This window comes from Takifugu rubripes, chromosome 12 (assembly GCF_901000725.2).
Source record: "Takifugu rubripes chromosome 12, fTakRub1.2, whole genome shotgun sequence".
NCBI classification, from domain to species: domain Eukaryota; kingdom Metazoa; phylum Chordata; class Actinopteri; order Tetraodontiformes; family Tetraodontidae; genus Takifugu; species Takifugu rubripes.
The window spans coordinates 2,226,229-2,243,159 of NC_042296.1; the positions used below are offsets into that span (position 1 = coordinate 2,226,229).

Sequence of the window (16,931 nt, forward strand, 5' to 3'; positions counted from 1 at the left end):
CGTTGGGATTAAACTGTAGGGAATTAGCAATGGCGTTCCAACGGCTACAGGGTTCCAGAGTGCCGGAGTCCAGGCCTGACCGAGTCGTACGGGCAAAAAACGTCAGCAGCGCTCGTCTAAAGCCTTCATGGTGTAATGAGACATAATTATACCCACGACGTGCACTTTGTTCCTCTGAGAGAAGTGAAATAGAACCTCCACTTGGGGGCCACTCCTGATAAAGTCTGAGGATAGTGGAGGGGGGGCCGGGGGACGGTGACAGCCACTACACACGTCACACGGACTTGGACAAACGGACGATTGTTCAGCAGAGACCCGGTGAAGTCCAGTTAGACCTCTGGGGTCTGCACAGACACTGGGATCGTCCTAAATAGCAACAATCCTCCTTTATTGGCACAATGTCCAGAGTTTAGCATCTAAGGCAACAAGATCTGGGATTGACGTGTAAATAAACGATAGCGTGCTCGTACACACACGCGCGTGAGTGTACACACACACACGCGCAGTTTTGCAACCTGTAGCTGCTGGACTGTCGCCGCAGGTGCATTAATTCCTGTCAGAGGCCTCGACGAACGTATCGAGCATGACGGAGTACGAGTCTGTTGGCGAGAAGGCTGGACTCTGGGGGGGGGGGGGCTAACGGAGAGGAGAGAGGGAGGTGATTTAAAGGGAGACGGAGCAGGCGGGGTTTGGGTGGGGGGGGGGGGCTTCTCTTTGACCTACATTTCAGCCAGCCAGAGTCAACACAGCTGCCAGGGGATGTGGGGATACACCGCCCGTACCAGCAGCTGGAACAGCGGCTCTGTGAATCCCGCTACTCTTTCGCGCTCAGAAGTCGTCTGTTTGTGGCGCGGCGCGTGCGTCCGAGATAAAGTGCAAATTGAGTCCTGATTGATTTGTAAACAGTGAAGACGTTTGTGTGCTGCTACATTCAGACACTTACGGACGCAGCGGGCGAGTAAACGCTGCGTTTTTGAGTTTGGCGTCTCTGTGCTTCATCAGCAAAGACCGTCCTCTTGCTCACCTTGTAAATACATTTGTGCTGGTCACTAAGGACGCCGCCGTCCTCCTCTTCCTGCTGCGCCTCCTCCACGTGCTGCCTGTCCTCTTTGCCTTGTTTTTCCTGAGTGAAGAGCCGGCGCCGGCCTGCTTTGACCTGAGCCTCCAGCTCCTTCAGATGGTGGTATACTCCATTGGTGCGATGGTGCCCCGTTGCCCCTCCCACCATCCCGCCCGCTAGCCCATTCTTGGGCTCGTAGCGTGGCAGCACCAGCGCGCTCGGTGCGGAGGAGTCGGAGAGACCCTCCAGAGGGCCCCGGCGGGTCTCCATGTTCTTTTTCTCCTGCAGCACCTCAGCCAGCAGCCGGAGGCGCTCCTCTGCGCTCAGCGAGTCATAGGAGAGGATGTACTGCAGGTACGCCTCCTGCAGCTTGGCCAGCCGGTCCTGCGCCGACTTGGGGATGCGCAAAAGATCGGCCAGTTTGGTCCACTTCTTCAGGTCCATCACCTGCTGCATGCCGCCCATGTCGTTGATGAGCTGGAAAAAGCGCGACAGGTCCACTTCGCAACCACCTGCGTACACAGAGACAGGGTTCATTCACACGCACCGACACACAGGCTCACCGTGGGGCCGGGACACCTACCAATGACCGGCGGCTCATCCATGGTAATGCCCTGAGATTTGAGGTGCTTGCGGATGCAGGATAGCCGCTGAACGTTGGGGCCCCAGCGTCGGCCCAGCATGTGGACCCTCTGCACCTGTGTAACAAATCGCATCTCCTCGTTCAGTTTGCATTCGGGCCTCCAGTCCGGCGGCGGCACCACTCGACATATCCCGGCGGCCTCGGCCTGTTCCCTCACGGCGTCCAAGTACACCAACGGGTCCAGAAACTCCCTCGGCACCGGCCGGAAGACGGGGGCTTCTCCGAGGGCCGGCCAGCCGTCCGCTCTGCTCCGCTGGCGCTCCCACTCCCTTTCCTGCTCGCGCTCCTTCTGGCGGGTCAGCTCCTTCTCGCGCTCCCACTCCTTGTCGCGGTCCGCAGATCGGAACGCTGCTGGTTTGAGCTGTCCGGGATTGTTGGCAGGAAAGAGTGGAGAGGAGGCGTTGGAGGAGGACTCGGAGGTCTGTTGGGGGTCTGAGGTAGTGCTGGCACGACTGGGGTTCTGTGGTTGATTCTGGCCTGATGAAGGGGAGGAAGAGGAGGAGCTCCGACCGTGAGACCTGCTCTGCTGCTGCTGTGCTTGTCGAATCAACATCAGCTTGCCGGCTGACGCCCGCTTCGGCCGCTGGTTCACCGGCTCCGCGCTGGCTGCTGGTGTAGAAGGAGTCGGCTGAGGAGGGGGAGCAGGAGAAGGGGGCGACGCCGCGGGAGATGGGTGTTTCGGAGAGGAGGGCGTGTCCGATTTATGTCCGTTCGACACAGGCGTGGCGGGGGCGGCCGCTCTCTCTTGGTTGGCCATCTTCTTGCTGCTGCTACGCGTCTCCAGAGCCGCCGTCTGAACCTTGGCCCGTTTGGCCTCGCTGCCACTGCTTTTGGCTTTCTGCTCAACGATCCCCACCGAGTTGAGCACCACCTCCAGGCGTCGCTTGGAGTTGCGGAGCCCCTCTCGCCCGAGGCACTCGCCCTGGCTCTGCTGGCGCTGGTACAGTTTCTGCCCGTCCTCCTTGACCAGGGCGTTGTGCCGCTGCCCATTGAGCCTGCCGTTGAGGCGTGTGCCGACAGTCACATTGTGCAGCCCATTGGATAATAGCACCTGTTTGCGGGTTTTTGCATTGCTGTGGTGGGCTGGTGCCGATGCTTTTCCTGAGTTGGCCAGACCGTTGCTGGCTGCTGGCTGGCTGTGCTGATTGTGATTGTTCGCTGACGACGGTGCCGAGGCGGCGCTGTTGTGTTTGCTGCTGCTGCCGAGTTTGGTTTTTTTGCCCAGTTCTCTCTGTTTGGCTTTGGTGTAGGTGACGTGGCCCTTGGACACGGTGGCTGTGTACTTCTTCACAGTTTTGGACGGCAGTCGGAAGTCGCGGCTTTTTTTAGCACCACCAGCAGCTTGCGCCGAGCCTGCCCGGGTCAGCCCGTTCACCTTAGAGACCTGCAATGAAAGGAACACATGTGTTAAATAAGGCCAATCCCATCACAATGCAATGCCAACAATGCACAGGAAGTGAGGAAATGAAAAGGAAACAGAGAGACAAACTCCTCGGAGGTTTAGTGGTGGCAGATGGCAGACCAGTATGAGGTAAGAGCTGAGGTCAGAGGAATAGAGCAAAACCCCATATGGACAAATACAACATTAGTATTTGTCATGTACGCCTTAAACACCATAAATCGGTGTTTGTACTATCAAATCTAACGGGTGTGTATCTTCATTTGTGGCCTACAGAGATCGGGACACGAGTGGAGCCTGTTTCATTCGTCTTTAATGTATAACCTTTGGCATTGCATGAAAGTTTGTCACAGTTCTACTATTTTCATGCCTTAATTCTTAACATCCACGGCACGCTTTCCCCCGTTTCCATCCCTGAGCCTGATCTGGAAGCGTGTTTTGTGCCGACCGGCTGGAACTGAACCAAAAAAAGGGGAAAGGAAGGAGGAGAGATGGAGTTATCAATCACAGTCGAGGCGCCACGGGAGGGAGGTGGCAGCCGTCCCATTGACAGGCTCGCCTTTGAAGGGCTCTTGTGCTGCACGAGTGTGTGTGTGTGTGTGTGTAGCCTGTATTGTGTTGTGTTTGTCTCAGGTGGCGGGGGCGACACAAAGACCGGGCCATTAAAAGATAAGGTGGGGGGGCTGAAACCTAACCCCAGCACCGTCAGTCATTGTCCAACCAGCTCAGAAAAAACACAAGGTGACCAGGAAAGAGAGAGGGAAGGAGGAAGTGAGGGGAGTGAGAATGAAAGGGGGGGGGCACATACATATTAAATCATAGTAAAAATATCATATCATTTTAAAAATCAACAATCTGAGTTTATGGCTCAGTTTGGAGCAAAAGAACAACTGCGACGCTGCGACCAGGCCCGGGTTGCTGACACAGCAGCAGGTTTGAGACGCGGTTGTGACGACTTCCTGCCACAAGGGGGCGAGCTCGGACGCTCTCCCTCGCCTGTTTATTGGGTCTGGTGGAAAATTGGGACGGAACGGAGCGGCGAGGGAGGATTAATGCAAGGCTATGGGAGAAGTGACAGGACTGCGAGAGAAAAAACTAACACTGCGACGTGGTGAAGGATGTGGAAATCAGACGCCACTCAGATACGGGCAGGCTGAAGAGCGGAGGAAGAGAGACACGCAAGCCCGAGGAAGAAAAGAAGAGCACACACGCGCGCACGCACACACGCGCGCAGACACAGGCAGGATTTCAGTTTCATGTGAGTGGGGAAGGGGGAGGGAGCAGGAGAGGGAGGTGGGTCTAGATGACATCATGTGTTGCTATAGCCCAGCTGAGTGCTGGCAGGAAGACTTTTAAACAGGCAACATCTGCAGGAGCCAGCCATCAGAAACAAAAGGAGAAAGTTCATCGTTGCACAGCCCCGCGGATGGATACGTGTGCGCGCTCTGGCAGCAAGCAGCCCACTGGACATCTGACTTGGTGGAACAACACGCCGATACAGATGGTTCGACCCCGAGTTCTGCCCTCTGCAGGGCGACGGCGGGAACACCTTGGTAGCGAGGTAGAACTCCAGACCAAGCCTGCCCCCCCCTCCCCCCTCCCGCTGTCTCGCTGGGATGAGACGTGATGAGCTGGGTGACTTTTAGGGAGCGGGAAAAAGGTCACCGCAGCTCGGGATTAATAACACACACAACATGAGGCAACAGATCAACAGAAGCGTTTATCTTTCCGCCTCTGGCTGGAGGGTTCCAGCTCAATGAAAAAGTCCACACGAGCTCTAGTTTGTTAGCAGCATCTTTGCTTAACCTTTCAGATGGCTCAGCCTGTGTTTTCACAGTTGGTCGCGGGTAGAAGTGTGTGTTGAACACACACGGTTAAGACACACCGCTGGTGCTAATTGAAAGGGGGGGGGGGGGGGGGGGGGGGGTAATCCTTCTAAATGATCAGAGTCGTGTTGTCAAGGGCGAGATCCATCCGCTAGAAGGATGGAAAAAGGGAAGAAGAGTGCAGAAAGAGACAAAGGGTGAAATCGTGAGAGAAAGGAAGTGAGGGGAGAGAACGAAGGGTGGCAGGAACGAGCCAAGAGTACACAAACAAAGGAAGCGGTTTCCTAATAAAGACCTCAACTCCGTCCGTCCGCCCCCCCCCCCTTCTCTGGCTGCACGAAGTTCTTTGAAACCCGCTCAGCGCCACAGGGGAGGAGCCGGAGCCCCCGGCCAGCATAACTAAATATACAGTAGCTGCAGTCACGCTGAGCCAAAACATGATCATTACTGTCAGAGAGGAACAGGCGGTAAATACAGGACCCTGAGTCACAGCGGCATCAACGCCAGCCATTCACCTCCACACAAACTCTCTGCGTCTACAGTCTCCTCTCACGTGCTTTGGCGTCCTCCGTTTATGCTTTGGCGTCCTCCGTTTATGTAACCGCAGCTGCAGTACCTGTTTGCGAAGCTCCTCGGCGGCCCTCCTCGACGGCAGCCCGTTGGCGGAGCCTCGGCCGGCGGCCAGGGCCTGCAGCTCCCTCGCGTGCTCCCGCGCCTCCGCTCGCTCGCTGCGCTCCCTCAGGAGGGGCGGAGGGGGCGGCGGAGGGGGCGGCAGCGGCGGGGCGGGCGCGTCCCTGCCGTGAGTTCCTGCTTTAGGCCTCAGGCTCTCCCTGGTCCCTGCTTTAGCATGGCTGTTGAACACTGCGGAAGAGAAACGCAGGAGTCAGCTGTGGGCCGCTGATCCAACCCCCCCCCAACTCACTCCTGTATGTGAAATTGACGAGTTCGATTCCAACTATATCAGCGTTTATGGTCCGATGCTGCTGTACCATTACCTCTGCGCCCAAATTTGTGGGGATGAAGACCATTTTGGCCTTTCACAACTGCAATGCAACATTTGTTTCAAGGGGCTACTGTATTTAAACTCTGTCAACATGACTGTGCCCCCCCCCACCAGGAAGCAAACTCCAGTGCCCGCTGGCAAACGTCTGCTCAGAAAGAGTGACGCGCGCTTGGCTGCTGTTCAGACCTCAATCAACAAAACATGCGGGGTTTAAGGTCTGCATGGAAACATCTTTATGAAACCTGTCAATGAGCCTGTTCAAGCCGCGGCGGCGTGACACTGAACAGGTCCGACGAGGGGGCGCAATCAGCGCCGCCCCCCCCCCCCCTTGGCATCCCGCCGCGCCGATTCCAGCTTCATTTCATTTGTAAAGGCGGCGCAGGGGGAGAGACGGATGCTGTGTTTACAGCAACGTGCAAGGCCAGCTCGCGGGAAAAGACTGTTGTGCGAAGGATCAGCGCAATTTTCTGTCAGTAAAAGTGTCTCTCTGTGTTTCCCGGCGCTTGTCAGCGAAATCAAAAAAATCCCAAAACACGACCCTTGACATATTTAGAAGCTAACTGAGCAGCGAGCCCGAATAAAAGCCTTTGCATTCAGCTTGGCCACGCGAGAGCGAGGAGGGAGCTGATGCTTGCGTCCTCCTAGCGCCCCGTGTTTCATGCTTCTCTCTTTCCTGGTCCCACCTCCTCTCCTCCTCCCTTAATGCCCCCGCTGCTGATACTCACGTAGCCCAGAGGAGAGGAGACAGGACGCCGCTTCGACATTTAAACATCCTTAACCCCTTCCCTTCTATCTCTTACACACTGCGCCCGCCTGTTTGGCTCTTATCTATTTATTTAGCGTATCGCCACGAAGGCGCCGAGATGCTTTGCAAACAGTGTTGCTGTAGGAGATAAGGGAGGAGGCCGAGTCTCCTTCCTTATCCTAACGCACAGCGAGCCTGGATTCGTTCAAACAGGTTTCCCCTCATAGTCCGAATGTGCAGATAGTGTTACAGGTTGGTTTTTGCGGATGGGGGGGGGGGGGGCACGTGAGGCCAATAGATATTGTCAGCAAATTAAACAACGCGATGGCTCTCCCTCCTCCTCTCTTAAACCCGCCAGCCTCTCTGCCCTCCTCTGCATTCCACTTGAGACGAGGACATACGAGAGCCGACCTTTTGAACTTATGTGGCGGCGGCGTCGACGAGGGGAGAAGGTGGGGGAGGGTTCAAGGGGGAAATGAAGGGCCGGAAGGATTGTATTACTTCAGTGCTTGCTGGGGAGAGATGGACGGTTCCATAAACTGTCCCAGAAGTGCTTTGTTTTTTAATACGCACGGCTCCGAAAATGTCCACTCTGGTCTCACGTTTTGTTTCTTGGTTTCTCTCGTTGCTGCGGTAACATTTTGGAAGGTCCGTGCAAACGGTTCCCCTCAATGTTGTGCATTCATCCACAGGCCTGTGTTCCCCAAGGCCCCCACATATGCTGTCACTGCATTATGTGTGTGTGTGGGTGTGTGTGTGTGTGTGTGTGTGTGTAGGGCCCCGGCCAGCTGTTACAGTGTGTGCATAAACACCTTGTTAGGGCTTAAGCGAGCTATGTGTTAATTGGGGTGGAAAGAGACTCGGCGCTGCTCCGTTCTCCCATGCGGCCTTTTCAATCTCCGTGGTGGAAAAATGAGGACTCAAAATTTGGGAAAATCCACACAGGAGTGCTTCAGAGGATGAGGTCATCAGACCTCTCCCTCGCTCGCAGCTCCTTCTCCGCTAATGCACTTTTCCCTTCGGAGATAAATGGTGAAAACCTTGTTTTCCAGCTCTGCCCCTTCCCCTTCGTCCGTCCCGTTTAGACTTCAGCCCCTCCCGGATTTGTTGTTGCCAAAAATAGCTCGTCTCTTGGCATCTTCTCCGTAAAAAAAAAAGATCATGGCAGGTGGAAACGACATCACTTTGTTCATTTGTGACAACCCGCAGCAGAAAGCAGCGCTTCAACCACAAAAGTAAGGTGAATAACAGCGGGATTAAACGTCCACCCTCCTTACCGTGCCCGTTGAGCGGTTGCCTGGTGGGGGGCTTGCCCTTGCGCGGCGTGGAGTGGCAGGAGGAGGTGGCTGGCGCCTGGCTGCTTCCCCCACTGTGAAGGTGGACCCCGCCTCCGTTCCTCACCTCCTCCTCCTCCTCATTTTCCTCCTCGTCCAGATCGTCTTCCTCCTGGGAGCTTCCAAAGTAGGCGATGTTGCTGGGCAGGGCTGATGAGCCTGTGTGGGAGGAGGAGGAGGAGGGGGGATGAGAAGGAAGGTTTTAGAAAAAAACAAAAAAAAACAAGACCCTGTCCTCATCCAGGAGGGAATCGGTTTATTGATCAATGCCGCGACATGGTTGCCACGCCGGTCAATAGCGTCGCACCTTTTCCGCTCAACCTTTTACACCAGAGATCAAACGACCAATCACATGGCCGCCTAGCTAAACCGGTAGCATTCCTGCCCCTCCTGATCCTCTCCACCATGTGGAGGAGCTGCGGAATGCACAGAGGGGAGCGCACGGTGCCGATGTCTGCCCAGGAAGCCCGCCGATCAATGCACTGAAAGTTTGGGGAGCAACGCTCGCTAAACCGAAACACAAGCGTGGAATCTGCTCGTGACGGAGGGTTCCGACAGGCGTTCCACGGCGTGGAAGATGTTGACAGCTTTATGGACGCAGACACTTTGCATGTGCTCAAATCTCTTAACTGTACATCAAAAATCAGAGGAGTCGACGCCGAGACAATCCCGAATCTGTCAGGACTACTGTCAGTCTCCCGCCCTTATTGAAGGAGAAACCCGACAATCTTCCCCCGTTTTCCTGTCGCTCTCAATCACTTTCATGGCCCTCGCGGAGGGATCCAGCCCAGCGCGTTTGTGGAAGGAAGTAAAACCGTGTTTGGCGGCGGAGAGCCAATAACGTTCGGCGAATGCCAGCACGCACACGCGGGCTCCTCTCTCACTCATAAAGGGTTATAAAGCTCGAAGCCGTGTTATTAAATCACATAATGTTGCGCTCGTAAATCGGCCCGCAAACAGCCGGCTGAGAGAGGGAAACGGCGCCGGCCGTCGGCTGGTTTAGACCGACCCCGAGCCGCGATCGATTCGGAGAGGGGAAACGTCGGATCCGTCTCCTCGTGGATCGTCACAGATGGATTCCAGAGCTTGAGCAACTACTGGGGGTTTGATGACATTTGAGGAGGCAGCAGTGTTTCAGAACATCGATGAGCAGCGATGCATAAATACGCTAATTAAAATGAAGCTAATCCCCTGGAAGGCTGAATTTAGCCTGCATTAAGCTGTAAAGACTCCTTAAATTGACAGTGAGAATCAGCAGAGGCTTGGAGATTTGAAAGGCTCACGATAACTGTAGCGGCAGAATCATTTCATTTCCTTCAACACAAACACACAACAGAACCAGAACGACGCCAGATTCACGCACAGCTGACAGAAAAGGCAACGCCAGACCATTAACAGTGCTAAGAGTCATTTCATACTCCCATCAAAGGCTGTCGCAACACTGCAAAAATAGAAGAACCGTCTGCTAATAGTCCTTGTTGTTGTGCCTTGGATCAGAACTTTTATGCAGCAGCTTTGCCAGTTTCTAATTATCTCCCCGGAGAGCCAGACGGGGAAAAACGTGTCGTGGCAGCAGATTCGCGTGAGTGTTACCTGCTTACATTAACGTTGAAAAGCAGCACAAAGGGAGCGAAGGGTGGCTGGTCTGGGCCTGAGGCGTGCCGCACCACCGCTCAACCCCTGGGCCGCTGGGTCACGCAGCCTCTTTAGACAATTTTCTGACTCTTAAGAGGATTGATCAGAGGGGGGATAACTAGCGCACGCACGCACGCGCGCACACACACACACACACACACACACACACACACACACACACACCTGAATCCTTGTCTACTGGTGAAGAAGCAAACGCTCACAATTACCCAATCAGCTTCTAATGACCTGCTTTATTAGCTAAATTACTGTAATTTACCAGCTTTTTCTGGGGTCAGAGGGACAACAGCAAACAGACCACAGGGGCAACCCCCCCCCCCCCCCCCGCCCACACACACACTCCCAGAATGAGGGAGAATAGGATTGGGATTTTTTTTTTTTTAATAATGTGCATTAGAAATCGATCTTCTTTGACAAAGATCATTAAATCCAAGTTGACATGGTGTAGAAGCTGGGATGGCCTCGGGTTAGTGGGGTAGACAGGAGGCCAACATTTTTAAAGTTCAACATAAAACCGACGGCTGAAACGCTCAGAAAACCGCTGGTAACAAAAGGTCATCAAAGGAAAAGATCAAAGGACGCAGAGATTCCAAAGTAATAGTTGGGAAAGAATTCCAGATCAAACAGTCAAATATGAACTCTTCCCACTAAAGAAGGCTTCATAATCCTGGATACACCAGCACACACACACACACACACACACACACACACACACAAAACAACTACTTCTTTAAGACCTCCAACAGGGTTTTGGCTCAATCCCCCAATTACATCGGCTTTTTATCCACCTCATTTCGGCTGCAGACAAATCATAATTAGGTCTGAAAGAGACTATTAGGATTGTCATCTTAAACGGGCTCTTGGGTGGATGGAGGGATGGGGGGGGGGGGGGGGGGGGGGTAATTACAAACCCTCTCTAGCTCCTTTTTTTTGTCCCCAAACTGTAAATGACACAATGACGACTATTTAAATAGTCAATTGGGAGGTATTTTAGTCTGTCATGGGGTGGGGGTTGGACTTGTTGACTTTATGGGAGGTGGGGGTGGGGGAGGGGTGGGGAAGGGGTTATGGGGGGAGGGCAATAAAAATACCAGCATAGCAACTTGCTAAAATGACTTTCAAAGTTAATCCTGAAGATCAGCAGCCTGTCCAAAGGTGGGAACTGACATTTGTCTCGTGTTTATTCGTGTTCCAGGAATCCGAGTTCACCAGGTCAGGGCGGTGCACCGATTCTGGCCCCGGCGACCCCGAGAGGGGGCAGAAACAGTGGAGCTGACACACACAGGCACACACTCCTGCAAATTCACCTTATGCAACAAGAGAACAAGGGAGATTTCCAGGAGCGTTTGTGCAGCCGTTCACCCCCGGATCTATTTTTAACCTGTCAATCAGGCGGATCGATCTTTAAAGCGTGCTCGCTGAGTGCTGCCACCACCCGGCTGACGACGGTACTGCACCCCAGGCTGATGGCACCAGAGGCAGACAGTCTGGCTGCAGCCCAAATGGCTTTCTCCGTGGATATAAACAGCCCGACTGAGGCCTGGACCACACATAAACACCATACTGGGACGCCGGGGAAGGAGCGAACACGAGAGCGTGCGAGAGGAGAGGCCGTTAGATAAATAGGAAATATAATTTGTAGGCAGCGTGGGGGGCAGGGATGCATCCTACTATACAACAGATAGAAATCAGGCTGTACCTGACCTCTGGTTACCTCCCTTTTGCATCAAAACAGAGGTAATAAAGCGACTTCCTCAGTTAAAGCAACAAAACTGCCTCTGGTGAGATTTAAAACCCTAGAAGGATGTGATCTTGTCAGTTCCAGGCTACATTTGGATGCTAAAGTGCGTACGGCCGAGCGGCGCGGCAGAGACCCGAGTCACGGCGCAGGAAGACACGCGAGCGTCACGCTTCCTCTCGCTTGTTGCTGCTCAAATCCGAGATGTCTTAAACACTTTTGTGTGGCTGTCAGCTCGAGTCGCGCCCCTTGGGGGGGGGGTAATGTTTGAGAAAGGAGAACGCTGCAGAGCGTGTGTGTTTACACCTCGCCAACGTCCGAGCGAGGATGGAGCCCAAAAATTGAGGTTGTTTTTTGGGGGGGGGGGGGGGGTTGGAGATGCTGCAACGCTGCTCCCTCCATCGCTACAATAAACGCAAAGCAACATTAAATCGGAGCGATTTGGGGAGATTGTGCTTTAAACCGAGTCAGAGTCTGTCAAAAAGAGTTTTGGATGCAATCACGAAGCAGCCCGGCGTGCTTCTAAGCGAGATACGAATCAGAATCCTAAATAGGAGGGGGGGGGGGGGACGGTTGAGAGATTTCAAAGACTCCGAGCCCTCTGACGAGATTAGCCGGCCTAATGGCGATGTCCTCATATACTCTGTGTAAATACGTGGAACAGCAGAGCACAGGAAGTTAGCAGCAAAATCACTGTGGGGGCGAAGTGCACAAGGGCGCACGGTCACAGGCGTGCACCCTCGAGGGCTGTGCTGACATTCTCTGTGGTGAGGGTCTTCGGATGTGGGTCACACCAGAGGCCAAGGGCAAAAAACCCTGCAGAAGAAGTGTCACAAAAGAAAATGTCATCCCCACTGCCTGGATACTCACCCACCCACACACACACCCACCAGCTTATTAAGCTTCATTCGTAACATTAACTACAAAGACGTGAAAGCGAAGCAAACCTTCACTTCATTAGCGTAGCGCGCTGGAAGGGAGGGGCTAGCTTAGCATCTAGAACACTGAATAATCTCAGCTTCAAAGCATCGGGGACATTATATCATCAGCCTATGTAAAATCCTGGCCTATATATGGAAATCACAGCCCCTCTCACAGAACACTCCAGCCACTTTTAGCAACCTCCAATTACGCATCCTCCGATGAGCCCCTGAAAGGTTAAAACGACATTCAATAATGAGAATATTCTCGTCAGGATGGAAACGTATAGCCGCAGCTTCTCAGCGTACTTCAAACCGAAAGTGGCTCTCCTGAGGCTTTAGCCTACTTTGGCAGACGGGCAGAGGTTAATAATGATAACAGAGAATTAACCTGAAGCGCGGCGTCTTTCTCTTCCAAATGAGTTAATTCGGGTTGGGAAAGAAAAGAGACGAGGATATTAGCGGAGAGCTTTATAAAAATTGTAAAGTAAGACAAAAAGTCAAAGGACAAGGTGAGCGAGAACGGCCCCAAACTTTATTTTATTATGCAGGCCCTTCTTCCTATTAATATTTCATGTAAGAGATGATGGGAAAGGAGAGCAACGCTTATGATTTATTCAAATGTGTCAGGAATTTAGCATTTTGATATCAAATGAAAAAGTCACAGAAGACACGGCTGAGATGTTCTAAAGTGCTGTTGGAGCTTTCCAACATCAACTCATCTAAAAACGTCCTTGGAGAAACAATGAGCTCCTTCCAAAACCCTCTTTTTGAGAGATTTCCAGGTACACATGAAGCTCCGAGAGATAAGAAACCCGCCTGCACTCCTCAAAAAGGCATTTTAAGATCCTCGCGCTCCTTCAAAGAACCTCCTTGAAGTTTTTGGTAGAGATCTTCTCCACATTCTGAGGTCTTTGGGCCCCAAAGTGTGCAGAACTTCGGAGCTTAAGCAGAACCGGTTTGGTGACTGAACTTGCTTCTACTTTCACGGCCCAGCAGAGCGCAAAGTAGGAGAAACAGGAGTAGTTCGCTAATGTCGGAGGGAAAGACGGAGGGATTTGTTTGGTACCAGTGAGAGAGGGAGGCTGGCGGGGGGGGGGGGGGGTGTTAAAGAAATACAGCAGCGTGTGTGTCAAGGTCAAATAAAGAAATAAGGAAGAAATAAAATGCCATTTTAACAGGAGGAGACCCCCGAGCGGAACCCGGCTAATATGTGTATTCCTCTACGGTTGCTGCGTTGCTTCCATGGGAATGAGCAACTTTTTTCAAGATCTGCCGACTAATGCGGAGCAACAAAGAAATGTGCACACCCCTCTTTGTGCACGTGGTTCTATAATAAGAATAAAGTGTTAGAGCACAGATCGGGTTTCCGATGAGCTGCCAAACAGAAGCGAAATGTCCACCCTTCAGCCTGGAGCTCCATAAACACCGCTAACATTAGCGCTCCGCAGCGCCGCCATCACGCCCACGTGTTTACGTCTCCTTCAGCTCTCACCTCTGAGGCAGAGGAAGGTGAGGAAGTCCTCCGTCTTAGGCTTGCGGCGAGACAGGTCCTGAATGGAAGAGGACAGCGAGGACAGGGAGAGCGATGAGAGGGACGAGGAGGAGACGGTGGCCAGGCCGCCCGTGTCGGCCACCTTGATGGGTGTAGTGCTTGGAGAGTTGGGCTGGGACTGGGCGAACTTCCTCTGGGCCTGGAGCCGAGGTCTGAGGAGGAGCACAGAGAGCAGGTCAACTTTGGTTACCAAACCAGAATCATCAGAACTTTTTGGACCCAGAAAATGACATTTTTACATAACTTTGAGTTCAATGATTAGATTTATTGCATAAATATATGCATGCAAGTAGTCGCCCTTTCCTCTCTCTCACACACACACACACACACACGCGCGCACGCACACGCACACGCACACACACAGAGCTATAGCTGCATCAGCACCTTTAAACAAACACAAATGTCTGTAAATCAACTGCATCCTGCCATAGATTGATGATGTTTCCTTATCTTTGGTCTCACTTTCAGCCATTTCATTTTTCCTGCACCCCCCACCACACACACACACACGCGCGCTCTTGTGGGGGGCACAAAGGCAGCCAAGTGTCTCCCTCATTTGTCCGCTCGTCTCTTCTCTCTCTATTTCACGCTGCGCATCAGTGAAGGAGGAGAATATTAAAGAAGTGGATGTCGGAGTGAAGTGATGGGCTTATTTGTCACCCCCCACACACACACATACACACACACTTCTGTTGTTGTGGGGACTTTCATAGACATTGCCGTGCCCCTTACCATCAGAACTAAATTTCTTAACATGACCCCATTTCTAATCTAACCTTTAACCCAGATAACAGACCTCTGAAGTGGTGAGAACAGCTAAAATGACCCGATTTACTAAAAATGTCCTCACGTCTGTCGTAAAATATGAAGTACGGTCCCCACTAAATAGCATGGCACGCACAAGAACACATTCACACAGCTCACTATCCAATCGTGTTCCAAGATTTCATGTGTGTGTGTGTGCGTGTGTGCAATGCTAGAACTGTCACGCAGCAGCGATATAAGCAATGTGATATCCCGGCATTATTTGTCAATTTGCCACGGACCAGAGCAAAGCATGCGGCAGATAGGATCATGTCTGGAGAACACAGACAAAGCATTTGGTGTGGCGAGAAAGGGCAGAACTCCGATTACTCTTCAATCGGAGTAACAGCGTGGTGTCAGAATGTGTCGATTACCTGCGGCGAGACGGGCGCGAGCTCAACACGTGAGAAACTGAGAGACGAACGCGGACGAGGAAAGACCGGCGCGTTTGAACGGGATAGGTCGGAAGAATAAATGAGCAGGTTTGATTTGTTGGAAGCAGTAGTTTAATCACCCTTACTATTGTTATTTATTTAAGGTATTTGTTTATGGGGTTACAGAAGGTAACCTGGATCCAGACCAAGAAAAACAACACATCAAAGGAAAAAATGCAAATCTAGAAAAATTTCAAGCATCAAAGGAAATGATGGTGACCATAAATGGGAGAAAAAGCCGAGTTATGTACAGAGTTAAAGTACAATCTTCTTCCACCCCTTAAGGCCTTTTCCTGCATCCCTGAATGGTTACTACTGCCACAACAAAGAGGAACAGCACACCACGTGAGCGCCGCGCTGTCTTATCTCCTGGGTTACTTTAGAGACTGGACTGGAGACGCGGACGCCAAGAATCGCTCCTGCACGACACGGCAGACGCGAGCGCCGTCCTTGTGAAACATTTGGCTCTTCAGGCAGCGATGAGAGCGAAGGACGTGGCTCGGAGGGATGAACGACAACGACAGGTGAGGGATTACACACTGGGCACGCGCGCGCGCGCACACACACACACACACACACACACACACACACACACGAGCGGAGAGCAGAGAAACAAAAAATAACGAGGGTTCACTTGGAGCTTTCTGAGCTCTGCAGGCGAAAACGATTTAAAACTGCTTGGCAATAAACATTTACATCAGTCTTAAAGCATTTTGCAGCCTTCTACCCTCCGACAGACTTTCTTTTTTATGTTAATCTGGTTTCGCATCTTTTAATCCACTTTCCCCCTCTTCTATAATAAGGCACAGACAAAAATGCTGGCAGGGCCAAGCATACATGTAGTGCAGACGTGGACGCGTGCTTGTAGACATTAATGGTCCGAAAGTGAGGCACACACACACACACACACACACACACACACACACACACACACACACTCACACACAATACACTAGTGTGCCCTTAATATGCCATAATATGCATTAAGCTGTCCTACTATCCAACAAATTCAATCATGGAAAATGCAATTTTGCAGAGGAGGGAGCAGCGTGCTGTAAGCTCTCTAAAATAGTAAGCAGAGCAGACACGGAGCTCTCAATAAAGCCTTTTTGGTAAGCTGAACCCTGGATAGTTTTATTGCTCTAATGACACAAATGGACCAGATCCATTTAACTGCTTGAAAAAAAAGGCAGGATTGTAGAATTTCCACAGGAATACAAGCCAAGCTGGCAGCATGGTAACAAAAACTACAGTTACCGAAACTTGAGCTTATTCCCATTAGCTTTAGCCGCCGATTCAGCTCTGGGGATTCCGGATGACTGCTCACAGACGTTAGCTAGGGCTCAGTTGAGTTTAAATTAGAATGATTGGCCTAAATAAAGAAGAATCTGAGAAGCAAAAATGGACCTTTCACCCATGTTGTAATCCCGCTCTCATCCATCACTCCCCCCATCCATCCCATCCATCCAACGTCCGTTCATCTACCACCCGAGCGGCTGCGCTAATGTCCAACATCACACCTGCCGCTGTAGCCGCTGTAGCATTGAGTATCCCGGAGACAGCCAGTGACAACCTTCTGACAATTCCGACAGTGAGGAGGAGCAGGGAGACAGAGACGATAAAGGGCTTTGTCATGTTTTACCTTTCATTCACGAGGGAAGACAAAAAAAACATGTTGCAGGTGGCAGACAGCGGACAGAGAGAGTAAGCGGGGAGAAAAACGACCTTCAGTGGCTTTAATGTGATTCAGACTGCCAAAGGGAGCCCGCCGGTGTGGACGGACCCCATAGATCACACGCCCGCACCCAAGCCACCTT

General features: G+C 52.3%; 1 protein-coding gene across 2 annotated transcripts in view; it reads right to left on the reverse strand.

Moving 5' to 3' along the window:
- jarid2b (jumonji and AT-rich interaction domain containing 2b) overlaps positions 1-16,931 on the reverse strand; it is a 67,820-nt gene that overhangs the window by 4,904 nt on the left and 45,985 nt on the right. For both annotated transcript variants that reach the window (XM_011608930.2, XM_029844758.1), the window contains exons 4-8: positions 13,817-14,028; positions 7,954-8,169; positions 5,545-5,789; positions 1,644-3,087; positions 1,025-1,572 (exon numbers count right to left, since the gene is read on the reverse strand). In XM_011608930.2, the coding sequence (XP_011607232.1) occupies positions 1,025-1,572; positions 1,644-3,087; positions 5,545-5,789; positions 7,954-8,169; positions 13,817-14,028 (2,665 nt within the window). The remainder of the gene's footprint in view (positions 1-1,024; positions 1,573-1,643; positions 3,088-5,544; positions 5,790-7,953; positions 8,170-13,816; positions 14,029-16,931) is intronic.